Source organism: Thalia democratica, chromosome 8, assembly GCF_965202585.1.
Source record: "Thalia democratica chromosome 8, ktThaDemo2.hap1.1, whole genome shotgun sequence".
In the NCBI taxonomy this organism is placed as follows: domain Eukaryota; kingdom Metazoa; phylum Chordata; class Thaliacea; order Salpida; family Salpidae; genus Thalia; species Thalia democratica.
In genome coordinates this window covers 14,083,394-14,096,397 of record NC_139172.1, presented here as the reverse complement: position 1 = coordinate 14,096,397, position 13,004 = coordinate 14,083,394, and the positions used below count along the sequence as shown (strand labels likewise).

The 13,004-nt window shown below is 23.6% G+C and overlaps 1 protein-coding gene across 1 annotated transcript; it reads right to left on the bottom strand.

The window, feature by feature from the left end:
* Positions 1 to 4,121: 4,121 nt before the first annotated feature.
* Positions 4,122 to 12,371, bottom strand: LOC145842920 (uncharacterized). The gene is made up of 4 exons (XM_082950396.1): positions 12,253 to 12,371; positions 7,723 to 7,868; positions 5,624 to 5,697; positions 4,122 to 4,317 (listed from the first exon to the last, which is right to left on the bottom strand). The coding sequence occupies exons 1-4, from the start codon at positions 12,359 to 12,361 to the stop codon at positions 4,122 to 4,124; spliced, it is 525 nt and encodes a 174-aa protein (XP_082806522.1). The 5' UTR covers positions 12,362 to 12,371.
* Positions 12,372 to 13,004: the final 633 nt, after the last annotated feature.

Genomic DNA, 13,004 nt, shown 5'->3' with positions numbered 1-13,004 from the left:
AATAAAAAATATAAATAATACAAAATTATAATTTTACTTGAAATAAAAAAACATTATAATAATTTTATCTTACAATTATCTTTACTACAATTATCTTACAATTATTAAAGAGGTTTGCTAAAAATATTATTAAGTAAACTCGCCTAAAGTTATAAAGCTAATAAACTTCTCATTTTTTAAAACTATATTTACTATAAAATTTTTAAAAAGAAGTTAATGTGTTAGACAGAATTAAAATTAGAAAAAAAATCAGTCTTGTATTTGAATTATTATAAACTTTGATAACGATCTCGAGAGTGTAATTTATTATTTTACAGTTTTTTTTATTGAAAATGAAGTTAGAAATACAAACAGTAAGAATTTATAACCATCAAGTATATAGTTAAGTTTGGTCGCATGAATAAAATAAGTAATTATGTAGGACTTTTTCTAGTACATTTTTTGTCCTGATAAGACATTAAACTGTATGTAAGTAGTGTACGACTCAGTAACCGAAATGTTTTTTCGTACACCAGGTCCTGGGATCAGTTATTATAAGCGTTTTTTTCTTGTCGCTCAATCAACATTATATAGTTTAAAAAGGTTTATCACCACAATAAAAAAATCTTGATGTTTTAATGAAGTAGAAATTTAGTATTGTAATATCAAAATCCGTTAGTCGAAACGTATACAAAATTGTTATAAATTTATGTATAATTGCTTAATGTTAATTGTTGAAGTTTAGACCACATACTTGTCTCATTAAACAATTGCACAAAAACATAAAATACTTAACAAAAAATATTAATTATAGAAAATAAATAAATTTTTAATTAAAGAAAACTTACAGAATTGAAATTTTTTGAATAAATTGAAGAACTACCAAGCGTTACAATTATGATTCTATTCTAATCCAACTTTTTTATTTAAATTGTAACAACGAATCAAATTTAGACAGTTCAAACTACAAAATTTAAACTCTGAATTTTTGCTACTTATCTTTTATAGTAAGTATTTCAATATTTTCCAACTTAATTTTATTTATTAAAAAATATTGTTTTTTTTCAATCTGTTTTTTTATGACTTAAAGAAGTGATAAAAGACACAAAAATGGTGCTACTTTTAGTTAATATATTTTTTTTCAGTTTTTTTAGCATCAAAATCTAACGTACAATAAAGTAGACATGCTAATATATTTTTTTAATTCCTAGTTACTATAAAAAATAACTTAAAATCTTTCTATAACACTTTAAAGTGTCGTAGTTTGAAAAGCAATGTAACCATTAGAACTATTTTTACCTACTAATATTTAGAAATTTTTGTACAAATGCTTTAGGAACTCCGGTAAAATTTAGTAGCAAAAAAAAATCATTAATTACTAATTTTAAAAGCTTAAAATTACTGATATAAGCCTGAAATATAAATAACTTAGTGCTTTCACTACTATAACGACAAGAATATCAAATATATTTAAAAGGATAAAATAGATATCTTTAAAAGTTATATTCATTAAACACTTAACATAAACATTACAGTAAACATTCTGACAAAACTAATTGTAGTATATATCAGTCCTAAGCTGGAGTTCTATAAACCAAACTTGTCCCATATCTATAAAATTAGTATTAACAATATTGAATCGATACTGCGAAATTTTACACGTGTAATATTTCATGGATCAAATTAGCCTAACATATTTTAAATAAATATAAAAGTCTCTGAAGTATAAAAGTTTGATTTATCAACTTTTCTTCAAAATTAAAAGTGCTACACATAAGATACTCCATACGACCTAAATTTGTCTCAATTAAATGCTGCTGATGCTTACACATTATAAAAAGTAAATTTTTTACACATGGTGGATAGGCAAGCGGTCGTTGACCTTTTTTGTGACTAGAAAACCAAACCAAGTGACAATATTTGATTAGAATTAGATTAACCGTTTTCAACTCTCTTTTTTTCCGCTCAACGAATTAGGCAAATTAAAATACGGCTAATTTTTGATTTATTTTTCAAGTGTACTGTATAACTTTTAAATTCAATACGTGATAAGACTCTACATTAGTACTTGTAATACCTATTATATTTGGGTTTTTTTACCACTTTTCTTGATTTTGTATAGAATTCTTAAAAAACATATGCTTTTAAAACTGATGCTTTTTATTCTTTTAAACAACTCCAGGTGTTTTAAGGGGAATAGGAGAATATATTGCTAAAAATTTCACTTGATTTTGTCTTAAACTATAGCCACATATATATAAAACTTAAAAGAAATTTACAGCAGATTCTGTTTTTTAGGCGTATTTTTTTAGGTTTTTAAAAGCAGTATTTTGTAGGCTTCTTTTTTTTTTTTGAAAAATATTAATTTTTTAGGTTAAACAATATTTAAAAAAATAGAGTTTTTAAAGAACATAAGTTATTTACGATTAAAACTATAAAATAAACTAAAAGTTTATTTTGGAAGCATTTTTTTGCTCAAAGTCAACGTTTATAAAACTAAAAAGTTTGAAAAAAATATATAAAAGTCATAAAAAATGGGTTGTTACATAAGCAATTAGTTAAGATATATAGAGATTTTTTTGTTTGCAGAATAAACTTTTGAAAATTAAATATATTCAGAAATCCTTTTAAAAGTAGAGATCTCTAATTATTTCAACAATTAAACGTTTAATATTTAAAAAATTTAAAAATTAATAGAAATAAATGATAAATAACAATAATTTAATTCAGGTATTTTTGTGAAGTTTTTGAAAAAAATCATGAATAAATTAATTAATCTTCGAACTGAAAATTAAATTTATACAATTTACGAAATACTGGTAGCAGAAAATAAACAAATTCAGTTTTAAAAACAACAAATCAAGTTCTATCAACTATCTATAATTGATTTGTAATGCTTTAACTTGGTTGTAAATATGTAAGTTGGTTTGATTTTTTGGTAACTAAAATCGTCAATGGTTATTTGACCCCTCGCTTTTTTCAGTCTACAGTGCCATACGTCTGTACCCTAAACCATCTAATCGTTAACAAAATCTTATATAAATAAATTTAAGTTACACTTAAATATTACTCAATTCTTCTAAATATTACTCAATTTTTTTATTTCAATTTAAGAAACAACTTTTTGTTTTGCACGCAAATACTTCATTGACTTACGTTGTTTCACTGCTCATAGAATATGAAATAGCTGTAAAAAGTCAAACTGCTAAGGTATTTTTACTGTTTTTATTTTTTATAATCAGCTAAAAGTCAATAAAGTATTTGCATACAAAAACAGTTGTTTTGATTTTAAAATTGATCTTTCATGTTGTATATCTAAAACTTACAACCTTAATACGCTCTACCTTACATTATAACTTAAGGCAAATTATGAGTTTAATACTTCTAAATAATTAAAAAAAATTATTACATATTATTTTGTTAATTAAAAAAAAGCTTTGCCCTATTTAGAATATTAATACTTTTTGCAATATCTTCTTTGAAAATCAAGAAGACAGGGTTTCCAAAGGTTTTTTGTAAGTTTCTTCCTGCTTTTCTAAACTTCAAGGTTTTTTAAAACTAGTTTAATGTTCTAGTGAAATTAAACAAAAGAAAAAAAAAAGTCTAAATTAACTTTAAAAATTTTGATAGATACTAAAAAGCTACTTTAAATGTGTTTTTTAATGAAAAAATTCTAAATAATACTATTTTTTTTTGTCATTATGATATATTTTTCATATTTAAATGAAACTTTGTTACTTTACATGTAAATTAAGTTTAAAATTCCAGGTTCTTATAGGTGTTTTAGTGATTTTTGTCACGTCAACGAATGTAGCATTAAATAAGATACTTTAATAAAAGCTTTCACAAATAAATAGTAAACTATAACACTCAAGTTTCATAAAAACCTATATATATATATATATAGTAAAACCTTCACGTTTATAAGAACGTATAAACATTATGTATAATAAAATCAAAAAAAATCTAGTTGTTGATTAAATACTAGAAATAAATGAGTTATTTTATAAAATTAACTAAATAATATCAAAAAAGTTTATTATCTAAACATATATCTATGAAAAATATAATGATTGTAACATACATTCTTATAATAAATTATATTATGTTAACTAATATCATAACACTAAAACACTTGATTTTTAGCTTTTAGTTTGTTCTGGTTGATTTTGAACAATGCTTTCTTCTAATGTTTTTACTTCAGAATTTTCTTGTAAAGTACTTTCTAAAGAATCTAGAGATGTATTGGTTTCTTCGTCAATGCTCGGGTGAAGCCAAATATTCCAAGAACTTTTTCCAGATTCGACTCGCATCACTGCGTAGTTAAGATTCCAATCCCTGAAAAAAAAATCAACTAAGAAATAGTTTGAAATTTTCAACTTAACGGGAAAAAATTAAACATATTTTTATAATTAAAGTAGTGTAAAATTTTTCGGCCAGTGTTTATAACAGCATAAAATAAAATGAATTAAATATGTTTAAAGAAAAGATATGATTAAAATATATATTATATAGTATTAACTGGCTAAACACTTTTAAACCGATTTTATAAAAAAAACTTTATATGTTGCTTATAAATTGTATTTTTTATTGTTCAGTATACAACATTATATTTGTAACTATTATCTAAGGAACCTTTTTTTTCGGATAAAATAATATGTTGCTTATAAATTTTATTTTTTATTGTTTAGTATACAACATTATATTAGTTACTACTATTTAAAGAACCTTTTCTATGGATAAAAATATTAAAATTAGTTTAAGATAGAAGGTAACATTAAACTTATACTTTCAAAGAAAAAGTTATTAATGTAAAAGTTTGAAATTTAATATTTTATACTAAAAAAAATCCTTTATTAGCAATAGATAAATTTATATAACCAATAGTTACTGAGTTAAATTAAAAACAGGGTCAGTACCCAAAGTTTTTCAATTTTATACGGACATGCCATGATTTAGACTGAAGTTTTCCTAAAACTTACTGGTTGGCAAACCAATTGAGATTATAACCAATTGAAACAAGTTGACCTATTAGTTTGGTTGTAAGGGCACAGACTATTAGTAAATGAACATTTTAATATATTCTTTTTAATCAAATGACTTTATTATACTTGGCCTCTAGAAAATAAAAGTAGTTGTGTGAGCTTGAATTGTCATGTAACATGTACAGATTTAATCTTAATTTTACTTTAAGAGTGCTGGGCTAAAAAAACCAAGTGATTTTTTTAGAAAAAAAAATCATAAATAAACAATCTATCTAAAATAATAAAACTGATTCTCATATTTCTTTCATTAAATCAGAAATTTTATAGCATTTTTATTAAAAAATCCTGACATTTTGACAATAATATTTAATTAAGTAAAATTAAGACTACAAAAACAAACTTTGATTAAGAAATTTTCCACTTATCAATCTACAGTGTATATTCTACACAAAATATACTGAATCGTTTTTTTTTTATAACGCACAAATTTTAAAGTATAAAGTCTGCTAATAACTTTTTTTTTACTTTTATTGAAATAGTTTTGAACAGACAACTTAAAAAAGCATATTAATTTAATAATCTTTAAAAAATATAAAAAAATATTATATTGGGACAGTAATTAATCAAAATATATAAAACAAAGTAAACAAATAACCAACTCATTTAATAAGTTTTTTGTTGACTTCGTATGAATAGTTCCTTTTCTTCTGTTACCTTTCACTCTAAGCTGTAGCTAATAAAATAACGTATTTAATTTTTGTCAAATACTCGAGCTCAAAAACAAAGTTATAATAAAAATTATTTAGCTTATACTTAATAAAGAGGATAATTAACTAGATCATAATTATAAATTATATTAAAAAAATTGTGTTTTTTAATATTTGTGCTGATTGATCTGAAGTATGGTGGATTGAACCAATCTGTAAACGAAAGCTCATATCAGCCCACAGTTATTCTCAAAAAATTCGAAATATAGAGTGACTAAAAACTCTAGAAACAACGAACTATTAAAAACTATAAAGAAATAGTTATGCATTAAAATTAAATCGATATAAATACGACACCAGGTAAACAGTTTGAAATAAAAGCAACTACAAAAAAATGATGAATTGTATCAAACCACCCTACTGCAGGTCAGTAAGCAGAAATATTGGAAAAAAATTGTTAAATTTATTAAAAAGCACTTCAACAAAGAAACTAAATAAGTAAGTACGTGAATAAAAACTGCATCAAGCTAAGATACAGCTGTAATTCTAACATTGAAAAATAAAAATGATAATGATATAAAAGTAATACGCAAAAAAGAAAAACAAAATAAATCCTGCAACTTCAAGGACCAAGTCACGTATCCACTAAAAAGTGGCATCTCAAGAACAGAAAATGTAAGTTACGAGACAAAAGTTAACACAAACAACGAGACCACAACACACATTGGATTAATTGCTAGCCGGACAAACAAGAGAAATTCTGCACACAAAACAACATTCAACTACAAACTTGTAAACAGAAATTATATTTAATATACCAAATCAATTGAGCTTTCTAATTAATTAAATAAAACAAGAGAACACAGACTACGAAATAAGTTGTTTTGGAAAGAGAAAGCAAGCTTAAGACAGGCAAGGAAGCCAACTGTGCTTAAAAGAAGCTCTTCTGAATTTACAAGCAAATAGTGATTGTACTAATAAAAAGCATAAATAATGGGAACGTGTTAACATAGAAACCTTTGTTAACAAACAGTTTGTTGTAACTGCAGTACTATGCTATATTAGTTTTAAAAATACAAAATTGACGACTTTTATAAATACCTGTAAATTTTCCGCACCCCTTAAAAAAATGCAAAGTGTCTTCACTAATATAGATTAATTCTAAGTTAATCCAATTAGTTTAACTGTTACTAATTGCTTTTGTCGTTTATTACTTTTTTGTTTACTATATGATTAATTTGTTACTGTATAAGTTTTAAAAAATTTAACTTTTGTTAGCTTTGTACTCTAATAATGAGCATTTATGATTTATGCTTAATATCTAAAAAATATCGAGTTTATTGAATTTTTTGTCCTGTGTTTCTGACTATATAGTTAATATTCCGTAATTTTTGAAAATCTTATATTTTATAATTATAACTTAGCTTACACTACCAAAAAAAAACTTTTTTTAATATTATGAGATTGAAAAAAACTATATTGTTCTTCAATTTTTATTTTACTGAATATTTCTATATAAGACAGACACTAATCATTATCTAATTTAGTAATTAAATATAACTTTGATCTGCTATTAGAATAACTCAGGCTAGTCTGAAATATTTTGGAGTATCTTTTAAAACCCAAACTAGTAAGGAATTTTAGAAGAAACTCAGAACTGTTTAGACTTCAGGCTAGTTTTTACGAATTACATAAACTTTTTTTTTGTCCTTGAATTTTTTTGTTTTATTTAAATATTGACAGTTGTATAATTTTTCTTCAGGTATACAAACTTGATTCAAGTACTTTTTCAGTTTTTGGCTCTTACTAATTTGGTTACAAAGTTTAATTTTCGCTTTGAAGATTAGCAACCCTGGTAGAAGTATAAGTTTATTAAACTCTAAATTCAAAATGTTTTAATGACTTACTTGTTCCTTCCACTAATGTTTTACTGAGTTACAACTTAGGGTGCACAGATATTTCTGAAGCAGGTTAGTGTGCACAGATAATGGTTAGCTTAAATACCATAACTTTGAACAAAAAAAGTTGAAAAAATTGTGTAATTTATTTACCTTGGCAACTTGCTCAGTGATACTGACATTATCTAGGTTCAGTGTCTTCATTACTATTGGTTTTCCTCCAAGCAATTGACAACCTTTTTCATGATCAAGCAACAGCTTAAACGGTTTTTGGCAATAAGGTTGTTTAAGGTGGTCCCCTATAAAATAGTTTACACATTTAATCAATAAAAATAAATTTTTAGAGCTTAAATACGGTTAAAGAGAAAAAAAAAAATTAATTGATACTTAAATTAATTTATAGTGACATAACAAAACAGTTGTTTTCTATAACTAAAAATTCATTAATTTTTTTTTGTTATAAATGATGTAATTGAGTACTACGTCCTTTTAAAAAAAATATTGATTAGTTTTTATCCTTTTTTTCTTGAAAACACTAAAACTTACAATATGATCGGAAACTTTTGTTGTACGACTAAGATACTCATTTATACATAACTTGTAATTTAAAATTAAATCCAATATAAAGGATGATTATTGCTGCATTGAAACTTATAGACTGTATTAGACTTAAGATAACCTTTAAATTACACTACGTTTTAATCTAAGTTTGAAAGAACATCTTATAAAAACGGAAACTAATTTACTTTTTAAAACTATATATTTATAGTTTATAGTATTTATATTTATTGATATTTCTTAAGTTATTGATTAAGAATTCTAATTAATCATTTAGACCTTGTTTTATATTTTATAAGCTTTTAATTTTATAGAATTATTGTTAATACAACTATCTTTACTTAATTTTTTGACTACACTTTATTATATAAACTTAGATTGTACTGATATTAATTTACTTAATAAATTTTTACATGAAAATAATTGATAGAAAGTTAAAACGAATTTCAAAAATAAATTATTATACACTTTTCGTGAGTTAAACCTGGTATTTTAAAATTAGATGATAAATTATTAAAATTAATTCTATAGATCATCATTTCCCTATATCTTAAGTTAATATCAATTTAAAAAAATACTATCAATAATCTAAATTTGCAGGTTACCTATCTATTAAATTCATTAAACTAAAATATGAGGGAACAGGTCAACTATGCACGAAGACACTTTTCATGGTTGCCACAGACCAAGCTGAGAAATATTTCCTGACTTTTTACTAAAATTTTCCTGACCTTTCTAAATCGAAGTCTTATTTTAAATTATTCTAAAATAAATAATCTAATAATTAAATCATAAATTAACTAATTGCTATGTAGATTTCAATCTAACTTTAATACAGGTTAAAACAACAGTTTTTTTTTGCTGAATTCAATCATCAAACTTCCATTATATCACTTAAACCATCCGTGTATGATTGATGTACTTGCTATTAACAGCTCTATCAGCAAAATACTTGTATTATTACCTTACAAACACAGCTTGTCTGAAAAAAGACTTAATTTTTAGCATTGCCTAACATAAATGTAACTAAATAAACGAAACAACATATAAGAAACTTTTATAATAAAAACCTTAAATTAATAACGAACTTTCACAAATAAAATTTTAAAACAATAACAAACTTTTACAATTAAAACCTTAAAACAATAAAGAACTTAATCAAACACTGCGTTTTTTTTAATATATGTACTAAAATTTATTTTCTCCGTTTGTTTATTAGCACTTACACCTATTCATCTAATGAAGATATGGTTTCCTTAATCTGGCCCCCTCTCTCTTATAACTTATTTCAAAAATTTAAGCAACTTTGAAAAAAATATATAGAGGTAAAGTATACACATCAACTTGTTATATAAAACACTAAACTAACTACTTAATTATAAAGAACTCAATTATTCACTTAAACAAAAAACACTTTGATTCCAAAATTATGCTAGATAAACTTTTGTGTATATATCACAGTTTCACTATGAAAGTGTCCTTGCAACAGATCATCAATACTAAAAAACTTATAAAAACTGCTTGTTTAAGTAGGGTAGTTGTTCAATATGTTAATAGAAAAGTTTTGCAGGTTTATAAAGGATCTTTTATTAAATATTTACCATTTGAAGGCTTTGGAATTTAAGAAATTTTATAAATTTAAACTGAGAAAATCTGATTTTTTTTTAAACTTTGTCAAATTTCCTGTTTTTTCAAAAACCCCCATTTTCTCCTGACTTTTGTTATTTTTTTTATTTGTTCCTTACTTAACCTGATTTCCTGACTTTTCCTGACCTTGTGGCAACCCTGACTTTTGCATGAAGGGTCAAATATGCACGAAGAGACACTTTTGCACGAAAGGTTATTTTTACACAGTAGTAAAAAATAAATGAAGTAAAAAAAAAATAACAAACGAGGGTAAGGGTTAGGTTAGGGGTAACAGTGATAGTAAAAATAAATAACAAAAAATAAGAAAATTACAAAAATTAAGTATTAAAAACAAATTAGAAAAAAAAATAAAATAACATTAACTAAAAGAAAAAAAAACAGTTACCAACCGAGTGTAAGGGTTAGGGGTCACAGTGATAGAAAAAAAAAATTGTTTATGCCTTAAAAAAAAATTAATCTAAAATAAACAAGAACATAATAAAACTACTAAAAATTAATTATAAAAAAACAAGAAAAATTATCGACCAAGGGTTAGAGTTAGGGGTAATATTGATAGTAAAATAAAATTAATTAAAAAACTTAGTAAAAAAATGAATAAAATGTTTAACCCGAGCAAAAGTGTCTTCGTGCAAAAGCATCTTTGTGCATATTTGATCATTCGTGCAAAATGTCCCTATGTGCATATTAGATTCCTACCCGAAATATGAACACATATCATAAAAACAATAAAAATATTATTTATTAATGAAATATATTTATAAAAGTTCGAAATAAAGTAAGTGTGTGAATCAAAAACAAAATAAATTAACTTATTTAAAGCAATTATGTTTTTCATTACTATAAAAAGCCCACTTTGACAGAGTAATGAAAAAATGTAAATATGTACATCAAAGAATAGAAGATATAAGTAGCTACAAATGTGTGTTCTCTTTACTTAAAAACACAAAAATAAATAAACCATAAATATAATGAAGAAACAAATAATAACAGTAAATACTATACTAATGTAATGTATGAATTAAAAAAGACAAAACTGAAAAGATAAAAATTGTAATTACAAATTCTATAAAAAATCAACAGTGTTGATACCTGCAGCTTAATTGTTGTAAACTAATATTTTACATAAGTAAGCTACTTATAAGTATATGCTGTAAATGTTTTTTTTTTTAATTTTAAATAATTCTATTTATTTTTAATGAAAAAAAAAAAAAATATCTTCTTTTCTTTTAAATAACTTACACTTTTTCAGAAATCTTTTCAATAGTGATATTCATAGTACAGTGCTTATTCACTTATCCGGACACTTTTAGTCAGAGGAAAATTCAAAAAAATTTTAAAATTATTCAATAACATTATTGTATGATATACAAATACTTAAGCTTAATGCTGTAAGAAAATTTTAAGTGATTTTATCATTTCTACAATTTTGTTTGTTATATGTTATTATGTTATGTAACAATACTACTAAAGATTACATTCCAAATTTGTTCTAAACTAGTTTAGTTATCAAAAACCTTTGCATGTAAACGTTAAGTCAGTCAATTTAGTAATATTAAGAACAATGCTATTAAAACATCACTTGTAGTTTTTTTTTTTTAACTTTCAGAGCTTTTTGATATTTAATTAAATTCTTATTTGATTTTTGTTTTCATTTTATAGAAGTTCTGTTTGATTTTTAACTCAAACAATATTGCAAAAACGTATATCGTTGCAGAGGGTTAGTAAGTCTGATGTTTTTCTACCTTAGAAAAAATTAATTAACTAAAAATTAAGGTTTTATTATTTATCATTTTAATACCTTATTTACAATTACTATGTATTTCTATTTATTATAACACTTTAATTATTTATTATGCATTGTATAGAAACAGCAGTTGTAATATTTTATGAAAAATTAATTTTTTGTAGTTATTTTGATTTTTGGTTATCCGGACATGTTTACAGAAAAATATTGCCCAATGTGTCCGGATAAGTGAATAAGCACAGTACGTACAAATACTGTATTTTTTATAATTTAAGTACTTTTTTTTTATAAATATAAACCAAAGACACTGTGTTATGGTTGTTTTTAATAAATAATAGCCAATTTTATATCAAAATATTCTTTTATTCACCTAAATTAACTTTCTTTTATTTGTATTGCCAGTGTAAACTTTTAATACAAGCAGTATTAAATCAATTAAAAGATTAAAACAATTATAAAAATATACAATACTTCAGTAAGCTTCTAAAATTTTACTTTATAGACTTGTTTTTGAGCATTGTAAAGTTTCTCTGACAAGGAATCCTACAAAATACTACCGGTAAAATAGTTATTTTTATGTTTTTAGCCATGCATTTTAAAATAAATTAAACTTGACATTTATAATTAAATCTTTTCTTGGTTGTTGCTTTATGTCAACTTATGTTTGTGTGAAATTCTCACCAAACAAATTTTTTAAGTTGATTAAAAAGTATATTATCAGTAAAATGACTAACAGCTAGTAGATAGGTACATGTAGTCGATAAAGAGCACACAAGCACCACCAAGTCCAACTGCTGTAAATGCTAGTTTTCTTAAATGTGGATCTCCAAATATAACGTTCATAACTACATGTAAAAACTGAAAAATCTTAATTTGCATTTCAATTTGTAGACATGTTTCGGATATTTATATTTTAAAAATTTATAAAGTTTTTATAAAAAAAAAACCAAATAAAGTTATATAAAAACAAATTATGAAAATCATCAAAACTTTTTTCAATAAAAAAATATTTAAATATTTTATAAGAGTTTGAAAAATAACTAGTTTATAAAAAGTTTATGATATTCTTTGTTTTATTATAATGAATTATTAAATTGTACTGTTTTTTAAATATGTGATGACTATAAATAAAACAAAATTAGATCGAAATCTAAGAACTTGTAATTCCCTTAATAATATATTTTTAAAACTGAAGGACTCGCAAATAGTACAAAACTTAACTGTAAAAAATGCCTTAATTGCTAATGTTTTTACAGAAGAATGTTTATGGTTAAACGAAAATAATCTGATATAAATCCATTTTGATACAAATTTAGTTTTTTGTGGTAACATTTATATCTTTAAGAAAATTTAAACAACTTTAACAATAGTTACAGCCTAAAAATAACAAAAAAAATTAACTTAAAGTATTACATGACTACTTCTGAAAATCTCATAACAATCCTACTCTGCTTAAATTTTATACTTAAACAATTAGCTAGGGGGC

Excerpts from the sequence above, each read along its gene's own strand:
- LOC145842920 (XM_082950396.1), bottom strand. The coding sequence starts at position 12,361 with ATGAACGTTATATTTGGAGATCCACATTTAAGAAAACTAGCATTTACA. Across the intron at positions 5,698-7,722 it reads TCACTGAGCAAGTTGCCAAG|CTACAGCTTAGAGTGAAAGG; the intron begins GTAAATAAATTA and ends TTATTTTATTAG. Across the intron at positions 4,318-5,623 it reads ACAAAAAACTTATTAAATGA|GGATTGGAATCTTAACTACG; the intron begins GTTGGTTATTTG and ends TTTTTTTTTCAG.